General features: G+C 35.3%; 1 protein-coding gene across 1 annotated transcript in view; it reads left to right on the top strand.

The window, feature by feature from the left end:
* The window catches only part of SLIT2 (slit guidance ligand 2), a 262728-nt gene that overhangs the window by 19025 nt on the left and 228446 nt on the right, over positions 1–15257 (top strand). The window contains exon 4 of the mRNA XM_026846673.1: positions 1292–1363. Coding sequence (XP_026702474.1) covers positions 1292–1363 — 72 coding nt within the window. The remainder of the gene's footprint in view (positions 1–1291; positions 1364–15257) is intronic.

A 15257-nucleotide genomic window follows, 5' to 3' on the forward strand; every position in this document is an offset into this window, starting at 1 on the left:
GTTTGAATTCAGCCCTAAGACTAACAAACAAGAAATGATGAAGCTTTATGAAATTCTAAAACTTAAGTTTGCAAAACTGCTGTCCAGTATATTTTTTCACTTTGTAGAGTGTCTTGGTAGAAGTCTACTGAGGTATATAATGTAACCACTGTAAGGATAAAATAAATATCAGGTAATACCATTCAGTCTGGTATCTGGAAATGCTTTGAATTATTGCAAACTGGGACTTGTGATGAGGTTGATGGAACAGAACAGTTTTTTCAGTATGTTGCTTTGCTTGAATGGCAGGTGGCATGTGTGGTGCATTACTTAAAACCAACCAAAAACCTGTTTTGAGCTTGAATTCTTGACTAGTAGAACTGTATGCTCCAGGGCTGTTACTAAACACATTAGAAAGAATAATCTGCATTGTATGTTTAAAAGAAAATCATGGAGATGGAATATATGTATTTTGGTTAGTGGTTATTCTGTTGCCTATGGCTATAATATGGTGGGCTTTGAACTTGTCACCTCAAACTAAGCAGTTTTGACCCTGGGCAGCATGTTCAGTGGGAAACTTCATAGACAAATGGATACCTTCCAGTTTCCAGTTGCAGTTTTTCTTTTGTTCTATCTCATGTACAGCTGATTGTGTTTTATTTTTTTAAATTTATCTTCCTTTTGGTGTATCTTTACAGCTATATAAAGAAAAAACCTGTAAAAAAACTTGCATGCAAAAAAACCCCAACCCTGTAATGCCAAATATAGATGGTAGTTTTTAATTTTTCTGACTTCTATTTGATCAGGGTTTCTGTAACAGCTTCCTTTGCTTTTTTTTATTTGAATAGGTTATATGGATCTTTAGATAAATTATCTCATTTCTTGAGTAAGTGCATGCATTTGATACGTGTTCCCTTGAACCTTTTCATGGTGACAAAATGTCTATCTGATTCATTATACTAAGAGGAACACAGAGTTGGTGGGGAATTGAAGTTACACTGCTGATTTCGTATTCTTAGTTTTCTGGTTGTTTATGCAGGATCAAGTCCTGACTTAGTGATTGATTCACCCTACAGAGATGCAAACTCTTTCATAAAATAGGTAATATGGTCTGTTGGGGAAACCAGAAAATGTAATTAGTCCATGGTAAATTTACTGCTGGACCATGTCTCTGCTAATGGACCAGTGTTGCATAGCCTTTCTAGTCTTTAAAATCAGCTTGTTACAGCACTGAGATGCCTGCTCAAAGTGGTTGCATTGCATTGCTGTAGCACTTGTAATTTAACACAATTTTTTCTTTTTCTTTCTAAAGGCGCCTAAACAGAAATAACCTCCAGTTGCTTTCTGAACTGCTCTTTCTGGGGACACCGAAGTTATACAGGCTGTAAGTAGGCATGACCCAATAACTATTACACTGGAAACTTTGGAAATGATCTGTCACTCTTACATTAGTTTTTGTCTTTTGTGTCATTCAGGGCTAAAATGCATCTAAGAACATAAATGTTTTGTTTAAGATGAGTACTTTCTTTCACTGTTTTGCAAGATTTTTTTTTTTAAAATCTAGGTTAGATACTTAGATTTTTGTTTCATATAACTATTTCATCCATTCCCAATACTGTAATGAAGTTTTGCTGAAAGAATACTTTGGCTTTCATTTTCTCTTGTTTGTGTTTCGATTTTTGTGTTAAAAGAAATTAAAAAATGCTAGTGGAGATTCTGACCCAGATATATAGCACTGTATAGCATTTAGGTTTTGTGATGTTCTGGTTTTGTGACTGTACATGCTTGACCAGAAAAATCATAGTGTTGGCAAATGGTAGGTCTGTGAAGTCTCTCCTGTGTCCACTCACAAAGAAAACAAAGTTAGTAACTTAAGCTCTGGGAAGAAAAAGCTATGAAATGTTTTACCTTAAAAACTGTATCAAATTGGGTAATAAGATTTTGTTTTGACTGTTCTTTGGTTTGATTATGTTTTACTCTTGGAAATATTTTTAAATTAATGTTTTGACTTATTGGCCCTTTTAAGAATCCACTTATTTCTGTTGCAGTAAAAACATGGGAGGAAGTTTACTGATTTCTTTATTTATCTACATGATCAATTATTGTAACAAAATAGATTTTTAAGTTACCTTTATGTTACAGTTGTGGTATGGAAGGGATACAACATGACATGCTTAAGTAGGCTTTGAAAAGGTTGTACAAATTCAGCCCCGTTTTAAGTAGATACATATTTGACACATTTCTTTAGACTTCAGGTGAGTTTTCTTCTGCTGCTGAAACTTTATTGAATTTCACTCCTTTTTCTGCTTGGAAAAAGAGTGAAGGTGGTATTGTTCTGATTTGTTTTCACGTCAGTATATGGAAATATTCTTGAGAACAAATGGTGTAATGAAGCTTTTATTTTTAGGAGTTGATTTCTGTTTCAATATGGTGAAATAATAGTTCTTTTCTCCTGTTTCATAGTAATATGAGATGGTAAGCTGAAAATGACTCTATTAAGTGTAAACATTGAGTTGTGTATTTTTGTTTCTTTGCTTTACTTTGGATGTATGCTTTGTTTCCAGAACTTCCCTGTAGGTGCTACCAGTTGTTAAATTACTAGGCCAGAAAGCTGCTGAAGGCTTTTTTTCTGACAAACGAAAATATTTTACCCTGCTATAATATTATAAAACCACATAAGAATATATTATACATTAACAATTGAGTCACTTTTATAATTTCCATCAGCCATGATAAAGATATTACTTCCATTAGGAAGGAAAATGAAAGGGATTTATGATCATTTTATTATTCCACCTATAGCGTAATGGTTGCTATCTAAATTCATATAAAATAGAAATGAGCATAATTTGCAGGCAAAAAATGGATGCGCACTTCAGGCAAAATCATACTGTAACATATTTAATTCAGAATTGTATATTTGATAGATGCTAGTCTTAAATCTATAATGTCCTTTGACATAAAGCACACAACTGCTCATAGCGTATATGGTAGAAAGAGATTGCTGGCTTCACAGTATTAAATTTCCTCTGCCTAAGGGTTATTGTTGATCAGACCATGAAAGTGAATGTCTGGTTATAATGTATTCATGTTTAAAAGAAAATATGAGCAATACTGAGTCTACAGTCACTTAACACTGAATTTGTAATTAAAAAAATGTCAGGCCGACAAAGGAATTGATGCCTGTTAAATGCTCTTGGTCAGTTTTTGGATTATATGTAGATTGATCACTATGAAGAATATAAAATGATTTGGATTTTACATGTATAGTTGTATATGCTTGCATCTATTTACATACAAATAAATACATTTCTAAGGAGAAATAAAGATCTCCAAGTATGGTCAATAAAAAGTATAATATACTTTGGTTTTAGTATTTATTTTTAGCATTTAACAGCTAATCAAACAGTGTGTGTACTGTGAATTTTCAACATACTATTGAGCTTCTGTGAATAATAATTACCATTTGACCCTTGGCTGTAAATGAGATGCCAGGTGAAGAAGCACATATGCTTGTTGTGTAGTCTAAATGCAATATAAAAGAAAGAGGGTACACTGTATATGAATTATGATTAGACACAGTTGGTTGCCGCCAGCGGCCGACTATGCTTTCCCTTTGCTGTCTGCTCCAATTTCTCTTTGGACGAGTTGAGAGAGCACTGCGTGTTCAGGTCAAGATGTTTGCCTAGAAATAGTAGTACAGTTGCAGCTGTGTTTGCTGGAGCAGGAGACTAGTTTAAATAGCATTACCATTTATCCAGTCCATTAACAGAACTCTGTAAAATAATACCAACTCTGCATAAACTACAGGACAGTGTAATAAAATTACAAGCACTTGTTGACAGATGGGAAGTGTAAGTAAAGGAAAGCGATAGGTTGAGAGTTTAAAAGAGACAGTGCATTATTTTCTGTGTCTAAAGACCCTTGATTTTTCAAAGGAAATTAAATGAATTATTTTTCAGGTTACTTTCTTTCCAATTTAGCAGCCTTCCAAGAAATCTCTTGGAACTAGTTAAAATGCATAATTTCAGTCAAAGCAGAAACTTATTTTCCCATTAAGAATTATCTACAAAGGTGTTTTGACATAAATATTTCAGTGAGAAGTAATTTATGCTAAAAATAGTATGAATAGTGCTGTAGGGTATATTAATCTTACCTTGCAACGTATCTCTCAAAGCACAGTGTACATGAACCTCTGTTTTGATCCAATACTGTTAAAATGTGCTATTGTAAATCCCCTGGGGTAATATAAGTCCTTGTTCAACAAGTACTTTTCCTGCACTCACACTAACTTGTCTATCATCAGCAGTAGTACCTTAGTATGGAGAACTCCTACAGCCTAGTCAGTGCTTATCTGAGGCAGACAGACTTTGACTGCTTACTCTGGCCTGTTAGATCACAGTTCATTGATTGCCATTTGCTGCAGGATACCAAGTGCTGGACCCAAAGCTGTTTGAAAATTTAGTTTTAAAAGATACCTTTATTAATCAGTGGAATGTAAAGGTTATGGAATTCCGTGCACAAAGCTTGTCCCTTTTTGATTTACATTTCTTGTGTTTTAAATAAGGTTAAATTTCCTTACTGACCAGTATTTGCTGTATAAGTTAGGCAGTATTTGCTTTGAAAAAACATTCTTTTAGTGAATGTGGTCTGATATTATATTTTCCTTCTAATATATGTACTTGAGAAGATACACACTGTGAATGTTTCTCCTCTAAAGGAAAAAAAACCCAACTGATATAGTCTGATTAATAAACACTTGGTTTTGAGATGTCAGTCACTTTTAGAAATTTTTTTACAGCTAATAAAGGGAAAAACATGCTAGACATCAAAAAAACCTTTTTAAAAATATATCTTAGGCCAGAACAGCAGCAGCAGCAACAACAACAAAACATGCTACATGGGGGGCCCTTGCAAAAATTCCTCCTGAATTAATTTCTGCCAGCTATGATTAAAGTGTGTGGTACTAGATGTGTCAGACACCATAGTTCTCTGCTTCATTTTACTCTTGGCCTCTTTGGCCCCTGCCACAATAAATCCCACAATGGTTAGGCAGGAATTGCAGGTTACAGTTGCCAGGGTTACCGTTGTCCGGTCGGACCGACATCATTACTCATCCAGGCTGCTGCCGAGCGCCGCTGCCTACTCCCGGCGTGGGGAAGGCTGCAGGCAGCTGCCTCGAAGAGGAGGAAAGTTCTCCAGGCGGCTCTCGGGTCTGTTTTTTTGAGCTGCTGCAGGAGAACCTATGGTTTGCATCGTTTGCTGATTGTTGTTTTGTTTTCACCTTTGCCAAGAGAAGAAAAAAATATATTAGATAGGAATGATAAAAGAACAAAAAGGGGGTGTATGTAAGATGTTAAAGCAGTGAATTTAAAAATATTTTGTGGTGTTCTTATCATTAAGGTAGCTGCATTTGAAGCTTAATTTATGGTTTTGCCATGTCCCTCTTAACAGTAATCATGGAAAGTGAGACCAGTCATGATTTTGTAGAGAAGATACTTATCTTCAGTCTGAATCCATTTCAACAACTGAATAGAGAAATCGATCATTAGAAGAATGCTCGTTATCAGAAAGCCTCTGAAATATTATTCCAGCTGCAAACAGGTGGCTCTGGATGTTAAATCCAATGAGGAGCAAGAATGAATTTCCCCTTTTCAAAAGACAGTATCAATGAATCTCTTTCCTTTTGCAAGTAGATTAAAGGAACTGCTGTTGGATAAGCGTAATGTGTAGGTTTCCAGTGTTATGTGCTGCAATAACATTACAGTGTGCTCCACCTTACTGCAGAATTGTGCTACATGCACAGCAATTAAACAGAGATTTATTGGAACATGAATTATGAAGCCACCTTGTTGCTCTACCCTTCCCAGGAAAGTGTGTGGGTTTTTTAGACATTTGTTTCCGTTTTTTATTTGTTATGGGGCATTCTAGCAGTCTGCATACAAGGCAACTTGATTTTTTTTTTTTTGATAATAGATTTGAATCTTATCCTTTCAGAGGTAAATAGAAACAATTCAATCTTCCATACATTGTGTCCATCCTACTAGTGTTTTGACTTGTGTTTTTTCTACCACAGTGGCTTAGTTCAGATACGAGATTCTGTAAATTGTTCTATATAAACAATTGATAGGTTCATGAACAGTGAAGTTGTAAGACTATATCAGTTCTAATATTAGTTCTTAATTACTAGCATTATTAGCATCACTTTTGAACAGTGACTACAGTTCTTAGAAAATAATTATCTTTCAAAATTATTTAAGAGATACTGCATATAGTGTGTGTATATAACATGAGTGTATGCTTTTGGCTTGAACCTGTTAAGGTTCATTACCTATAAAAAGAAACTAAAGTAACTACAAACATGTTGCTTCTGTGCTAGATTTGTAATACTTCTTCTCTGGCATGCATTTCTGATATGGAAGATCTAGGAGATAAACTTTTGTAAGACATTATAGAAACTGACTGTTACTTCTGTCACCTGCTAATTTTTAATCTAGAGAGAAAAGTGATTTAGGAGCTTGAATACTACATGAACTTGGCTTGCATGTGCCTCTTTTCTCTTGTCCTACCATCACTTGCTTCTACCTTCAATTTTAATTCCCTGCTATAATATTTCAAAATTGAAAACTCATTCATTCTTTGCAACATAGTGAGCAAAACAAAAATACCACTGTAGCTTTGTGTCAGACATAAGCCCTAATTATGTAGAGTTAGAGATGGCAAGATGACTTTTTAGAGATTTTGGAAGTATTGCGAAAAGTTGTACAATTCATCAGGTGATTTATTTTTTGAGCACAGAAACAAGGATTATATACATGCATTTGGTGTACAACTTGCAGTAGTTAAATCCTAGCAACAGCAAACATTTAGCCTTAGATTTAGCGGAGTGGAAGTGTTGGTGAAACCAGAACAAACTTTTGAAATGTAGTCAGGCAAAAAAAAGTAAAATGTATTATCACTCCATGCAATTACTAGACTTCAAACTTGACTATGTTACTCGTCCTGCCTTTTGTTTTGAAATCTCTTAATCTGTAGGTTTTTCCTGAACTATGCTTGCTTTTGTATTTGGATAGCATCTGCCATGATGCTGTGCAGGAATAAAATGGTGTACAAAATTGTTACTGGAAGTAATAGTATGGGATTTTTAAAAATGGAAACATACTACTTTCTTGTGAAATGGCTGTCTTGATAGATGTTTGTATTTTTAATTTTGAGATAATTGGGACCTGTCTTAAAATTGCAGTTACATTTGCCTTTATTTCTTTAATTATAAAAACATAACTTCATTTATGTTCTTACAAACAATATTTCCCTTGCTGTGGGATAAAATAGCAAATTGGATGGACTTCTGGGACTATAAATTACTTCTGCCACTGGGCAGATCACTAGTCTTTATGTAATCTACATTACCAAGTGATATAGTTGACTATTTTCAGCAAAAGGCATCTGCGGGGATACTTAGAACTATTGATTTTTCATTAGAACAAACATTCCAAAACTGTTTATAGTTGCTTTTAACCTTAATTAGAAAATTGTGTTAAACAGCAAGCAAACAAATATATGGCTTAAGACAATTCTTCTGAACCAACATAAATATCTGTGGCATTCAAAAATTTTTATGCTATTAGCTGTTGGTATTTAAAAATAATGCAAAAACATGAATCATAATTACTCAAACCATAGCTCCTTTAAAATAATGTTGTGGTATTCTGACTGAGATCTACTTCAGATATTATGGCTTTGTTAGCTTGACCTGTTTGGCCCCAAGCACAAATAATTATGATCTTTTTTTTTTCTTTTTTTGACATGATAGCAGTCAAAGCAGAGAATGATGATAATTGCTTTTTACTACGAAAATTAAAGTAGCTGGTTTTGGGCCACCTGTAACCATATTCATGTCCAGTCTGAATCAGGCCCTGGGTTGTTCCTGGAGGGTTAACCTTGAAAGCTTTGGTAAATTGTGATATAGGAAACCTTTTAGGCAGGAGTTAAGTAGGAAACTGAATCTCAGTCAAGGAAGTAATGAAAAGTAAAAAGGCATGTCGGAGGAAATGCCATTATTATGTGGTGCAGAAACATGGTGTGAAACATTATAAAGAGGACATCTGTAAGTCTCGGCTTGCAGAGAGTGGACATTTAAGTGCAGCCGTGTCATCTTGATTTAAAAAAAAAAAAACCCCACCAAAAAAACCAAGAAAAGAGGAATAAATCAGACCAAGGGAAAATGTGAAAGTACAGAGGCTTGTCCCTATGATGGTAGGTTTCTTCTGCGAGTTGAAGATTAAAGCCTAAAGTAACTGAATAGCTGAGAAAAGTCCAAAGAAATGTTGATTGCTTCCCCTCCAACAGTTCCAATTGATTGAAAAAAGCCTAATTTAAAGTTCTGTTTGTTCTGTGTCTTAAACCATCAGAATTTTCTTTTAGAACTGAGGGAATGCTCTGGAAGAGAAAGAATCCAAGGATAAAAAGTCAATGCAGGCCAACAATTGTTCCTAATCCTCACAAAATGCTGGAGAAATTAAATTTATTCTTTATTGCTCAAAGTGTTACCTAGGTCACTGGGCGATGGGAAAATTGAACTGGAAGTCGAGTAGGCACAATCTTTGTTTTGTGTCTAGATGCTTAACCTTAGACACGACAAGGCATCTTAGTGTGTTGTGGGAACTTGGTTCAGAGTATTAACACCAGGACGTTTATTACCCTGGATTTATAATAGGCTATGCTGTCAGTAGATGAAAATGTTGTATTTACATTTCAGTGTTAAATGATCATTTAATTAACACCTAAGGAAAAAAAAAACAAACCCTTGTGAAATTCTTAGCAGCTTTTATTGTTGGTTTCCTTGGAGGTTTTAATATCCAAGTTACGCTGTTGTTGCTTCTATAAGTACAGCCAGGGACGACATTTATGAATGTAGTCAAGAAGGACAGACAGTTTAACCCCTGTTGACCCTTCATCCTGAATGTTGATTTATATAGCATTTTAAATGCATTAAAGCTTCTCTAAAGTTACGCACACAGCATTGAAACAATACATGTATTTTTCCTTTTAAAAATATTTTCCAAAATGTACATTCTTACAGAGAGTGTAGTTTTTTCTAGAAAATTACTAAAATCTATATAAGATGTATCGACAAAAATTTTATTGTAGTAAAAAAATAGATTGACAAATTTGTATGTTCTCTAAGAATATACAAGCTTTTATAAGAAAAAAAGAAAGTTTGAAAAAGACAACAAATCATGCAGTGATTGTAGTAGCTACTGGCTGAATTGTTCAAAAGGACTAGGAAAATGGCAAGTGAAACAACATTACTACAAAAAACCATACCCACTTTAGCCAGCACAGATCTACTTTCATATGTTCCATTGTATGAAAGAAAGTCAAGACTATCTAAAAGCTTTAATTTGCTCTTGGTCCCTCATAATGCTTTTTGTTGTAATGTTGATCTGCAAATGCTTTTTGCAATAATGTTGCCCTACAAGGCATGTTTGAATAGGTTTTTGCATCCTAGAGCTAAAGCTAGATGAAATGCTCTTTGTTAAAGAGCAGCTGCTCTTCAACTGATGTGTTTTTATAAACATGCTGTAGTAAAAACTGAAATTATAGCTACGTTTAGAGATTTTTTTGTTTTTAGGGGTGTGTTTTTAGTCTGTCTCTGTTTAGGAGATAAAACCACCAACTTTAAAGCATGTTAATAGATTAATAATAAAAATCCCAGCACAGCTTAATTCAATTATTGGTGACCCACACATTTTTTGGTATACTTTTTGTTTTTACTGATGATCATATCCTTTACACATGTCAATAACTGAGCTGAAAAATTTAGGAATCTGCTGATACAGTAAATGTTCCTTTTCTCCACACAAATGACATGAACCATCCAACACTTGATGAAATATTACAGCTGCAGTGAGAGTTCTATCTGCCAGTGGGATCTCAATGTTTTCAAACTTATCTGAATATATTTATTAAGCTGAAATTTAATATTCAGATAGAGACTTCTCAGAGGTACTTGCATTTGCTTTTGTCTGAAATACTTGCCCGTTTACAGTTAAAGCAGGGTATCAGCATTTGAGTACATTTTTCAGTGTTTTTAATTGGAAAAAATTCTACAATATCCATTTCTGAAATTGGCATGTCAGATGAAGGAGTACTTAGGATATGCTTAGGGTAGACAAGACAGGCTTACCCTGTACCACACTTACATTACTCTCTTCACTTTGCAGTCCTGGTAGAGATTTTGGGTTTGCTGAACTGGTGTGATTAAGATGAGTAGTGCGTGCAGGAAGACATAGGCTAAACTTTCCACATGCAGACCGACAGACTTCAGCTGGAACTACATTGAACTGTGTGGGACTCAGAGTCCTGGTGGGCAGGTCACATCAATTATCTAAGTACCAATTAAAGGGACTCTCATTACAGTGAGGAAAAGTGCCAATATACAAAGTGCAGTATTTGGTCTCAGAGGAGAGCTGAGGGCTGCAGCGATGAACAACCCAGACTGTTGTCCTGATCCTTGTAGCTGTTGTAAGGACACAGGAGCAGGGGCTGGCGGTTTTATTTGGGAAAGGCTGCTTATGAATACCGAGCAGAGTTTATTCTCTCCCTCAGACACTTGAGGGGCCTGCTCTGCTAACGGCTGTTCAGACCCACCTCGTGGGGAATAAAGCTGGGACTTGCTGAACTCTTTTCATCTTTACAGCCAAGCCCAGGTGCAGGCCCTCCCTGGCTCAAGGGTGTTTAAAGGACCATGCTCTGAAGGCTTCTTTCCATGGCCCTTAATCTTTAGGGGGAAGAAAAAAAGGATCTGAAATGGGGAGGGTGGGGGGGTGGGGTAAATCTTTTGGTTAAGTACTCCTTGAGGATTTGCAGGGTAATACGTACAAGAGACAAAATACTTGCCTCTTTCTTTTCATTTCCCCTTCTGTCCAGACAGTTCAATGACATTTTTATTTTTACTGTGAATGTGTAGTCCATACAGTTGTAAGGAAGGGCTTGCTTGTGCTTTATAAGACAGCACGTATGAGGAAAGGTTTGATGGTGGCTCTTCAGTGCTTTTAGTACTTTAATACAGGGGAAATAGAAGAATCAACTCCTTTTTCCCCTTCTGTAGATTTTTGTAGGAGTGGTGGATAGCTGGAAGGGATTTAGATAGTTGATTGACCTCGAAACTGAAAAGGTTGCATCTCGTTTGATAAGGCCCACAGGGAAGGGTTGCAAAGATAGGATAACAGCTAGTGTCATGAAGGCGTATTTGTAGTAGCTGCCTCTCAGAGTATAAAGATACAGAAGGTTAAATGGAGAGAAAAGAGTGTAAATGTGCGTCTTAAAGTGGGAGGAAAAAAATTCCAAAAAGCTTAGCAGAATAAAGTAAGTTATTTATGTGAACTAAAAAGAAAACCCCACATACGTATGCTGTGGGAAAGCAGTGATCATTTCTGAGACTGGAGAAAATTCCTGTCTGGTCCTTACTTCTGTGTTAGTGTTAAATCTAGTCCATGTTTAATTGATTCTGTCCTATTCTGGTTTTAGTTGTGTTTGTTGTTTTTTTTTTTTTTAATGAATTGTGCATTCTCTGTAAAAGCCAAGAGACAGATTTGATTTTAGTAATGTGTCTAAATTCAATAGAGCAAATACTTTTGTGTAACTCCTATGCTGTAACTTGTAATTGTAGCAGTACTTCCCTCATCATTTATGCCCTTACAATATAAGAACATACCAAAGGTAAAAATACCATTCAAAAATCTCATTTTTTTTAGGTTGGAGTGATTTTTAAAAATGAAGAAATAGAACTCTTATGATGCGGAGAATCTACCAAATCTATAGAGCAGTGCTTTCCTTCTTGATCTCCAGTACAGCATTCATGTCAGAGGTGCAAAACCCAAAACTTTCCATTTGACAGAGTGCAGAGATATTGTCTCACAGATAAATTTTAGTTTTCTGTGTAAGTTTGGCCGATGTCAAGTTTAAATTTCATCTAGAAAAAGGAATCATAACCATAATGTTGCTCGTCCATTGGCTCACCAATAAGGGTAGCCAGATTTGAGGGTCTAACTGCCAGAGCACATCATCTTCACTGTCCTGGCTGATAACTGTGGCTTTATCTGTGTAAAAAGAGAATCTTTCACCATGTTATGACTTCTTGGGCTAGGAAATAATCAGAAAATTGTACAACTGTTTTAGGATCTAAAATGAAGACTACTGTTAGTAAAACTTAATCAGCTAGCATGACATAGTAAGATGAAAGAATTTTACAACCTGCCGTGTACTGTCACCTTTGAAATCTCATACAGAATTAGGTTCAAAGCTGCTGGGGTATGGCCAGTTGTGCCACATGCTGTTAAAGTTTTAGATAAGACATTGGGATGAAGTATTATTTATTGGGTCCATTGTTTTGTACCCTGTTGATTACTGATTTAAACCATGTAAACAGCACACCAGTAGATACTGTTAGAGGAAATAATACTAAGGGATTTATATAAAAATAAATTATGCCAGAATTTTTTGTTCTGTGGATTTGGACTGGAGAATGTGGGAAATGAAAAATACTGATGGCAAATTCAAGATTGTGATCACTGGGGAGAAAACTATTGTAAGAGACTTAATGATAATAATAGCCATAAATGTATGGTGCAGCATGGAACAATAAGAACATGCATTTTTGTGCATATATATCAAAGACACTGCAGGGAATAGAAAATATTTTTAACCAGTCTGCTTAGTTTTGCAAAACAAATGGCGAGGTGGGTTGCTTTTCTAGCTAATGTTGTGGGATGTTCACTTGAAATGCATTTTTTCCATTGTGTTGTGATATTAACATTTCACTAGGATTTTGGCTAACCTGAGTTTTTTTGTCTGTTCTCATAATCAAGGTTGCAAAACCTATTGTGTTTTTTTTTCATCAGTCAAATGAAAGAAACTGAACTGGATTTGAGTTACAGGGAAGGCTTTAAAATGAGTATGTGCTGTTAGTTATGTAAGACTGGAATAGTGAAAGAATGGCAGTATTGTGTGTGTGCATATATGGGAGGAACAAAGAGCAAAACTGGGAGAAATGTAATTGAATTAGGAGGCTGATTGGTCAAGAAAAGATTTCTGCAGCAAGTTGCAAGTCTTTCAGGTGGATGACCTAAGAATGATCATTTGGCATATATTTAGTACTCCAGTTAAAATACTAGTAGTATACTTCCAGATACATGAATTCTTATTGAAGAAATGGAACTTGACAGTCTACTGGAATTATAAATGCACAAGATTTAACATTTAGGAGTAACAGTGGATGTTGAATTTTGACCGTAGCAGCAGAAAATCAGAGCTCTTTCTGCCATTTATTTTATTTGCTGCTGGTCTCCTAACCACTCTGTTACAAGCTGTCTTCATAGTGATTTTATCCACAAAGGTGCCAAGTGGGGAGAACAGACTAATTCTGTTTTGCAGTATGACAGCTTGCACTATTGTGTTTCATGTAATGTGTTTGAGGATGGTGAAATGGAATCAGATGGAGCCATCATTGCTGGCAAGCAGTAGTTCTCGTACCTATATAGACCCTATACAGAGAGTTGGTAATAGGGAGAAAATTCTGAAACATAAAAAAGCTAACATTGACCTGAAAGTGGCAAATACTGTATCAGGAATCTGATGATTGCTGATTTGTCCTTTAGTCCAGGAAAGACTATTTGTCTTACAAGAGCTGGAGAGGACCATGGTAGTTTGTAACGTAGGGTTCAGCCTAGAGAGCCTTTCAGCATTGACAGAAAAGTGCTGAAGTGTTATCAGTATATTATTTCATATTCTTACTCTAAAGAAATTTAGATTAAGGTATATAAGAATTGTTGCACATTTTAATAACCTAAAGTAGAAATCATTTTGTATTTAAAAAAAAAATCATATGGTTATATTTCTGTAAAAGACTTCAGAGTTTGTTTCCTGAAGTAAAGCACTATTAGCATAACCACTCAGTTTTGTGTATTCCCTAGAATAGGAATTTAAGCGTTTATAACTCTGCCAGTCATGCATACAGCAAGGCCTTAATGTGTGATGTGTGGGTATGCAAATGTATTAGCACTGGTAATTCTTTGGGCCTTCAATGTTGATGTTTAAGATGTTTGTTTTAATAAGTTAACAAAAAAAATGAACGAAAAAGCCCCAACCCCTGAATAAAAAAAGAAACCCCAGTCTTTGAGAAGTAGTCAAAGAGAAAATGCAGTAAAGCTGGAGATGCCTGTCTTTGAGTTTGTCCAAAAGAAAGTAGTTAAGAAAAATATTATCTTTATCCATTAGATGTTGCATAATTATTTGATGAATTGGAGATATACACTTGGAACATAATATCTTCATATGGAGAATAAGAATGTGATGCTACGGTTGCAGTTCATGGTTCCTTAGAAACGTAAAGCTATTTGATATGTACTTTGTAAAAAAATGGATCTTAAACGAGATTCCTGTAACAGTATTCAGTGCCTCTTTTTTTGCATGATCTAACTGTGGGTGGGATTGTTTTGTAAAAAACTCTGCTGTTATTAATCTTTTTACTTGCGTTTTTTAATTATGGCTGTGTGACTGTATTTGTCCATTGTGTTTTCTTTTGGCTTCTGAACTTGGGATCTTTCCAATTAATTTACTAAATGTACTCTTTTTAATGGTGTAACATCTCATTCTGCACAACGACAGTGCAGGTCCCATGTGAATTTGGCAAGTATTTAAACAAAACGGGAGAGCAGTTTTGGTATGCCCAGAGGCAGGTACAGTCAGAAGATAATCAGTGTATTCCTAGTTTGCTCATCATTATTTTGGTACGTGATGGTTAATGAATTTGCCTGATCTGCTAGGAATCTCTTTCCTTATAAATCAAGACATGGAAAACCCTGGGTCTATTTTCTATGAATATAGATACGGGAAGAAACAGTGTACAGAAAAAGCTATGACATGTAACTAAAAAAAAAACAAACCCAAAATGAATAAACTTGGAAAATGTTTCAGTTTAAGTTGGGTGGTCCAGAAGAAGATTGAAAGGATGTTCTGAATTTGGTTTCAGTTTCTTACCAGAGGAAAATATTGTATAACCAGAAATCACATTTTAATTGATGCTTTGTTTTGCTTTATCTGGAATTACAATATCCTGCTGGGTGTAGTTTTATCAGCAGCGCTTTTGAGATTGTGTAATGTTTAGGGAGGATTATGCTAAGTAAAACTTTCCAACTATGAGACTTTTTAAAAAAAATTGAAATATGGTGTGAATTAAGTTTTGAAAAGGAATGTGGTAAGCTGGGGGGGGGGGG

The sequence above is a fragment of the Athene cunicularia genome (genome assembly GCF_003259725.1).
Source record: "Athene cunicularia isolate RWA chromosome 4 unlocalized genomic scaffold, athCun1 chr4_part1, whole genome shotgun sequence".
Classification (NCBI taxonomy): Eukaryota; Metazoa; Chordata; class Aves; order Strigiformes; family Strigidae; genus Athene; species Athene cunicularia.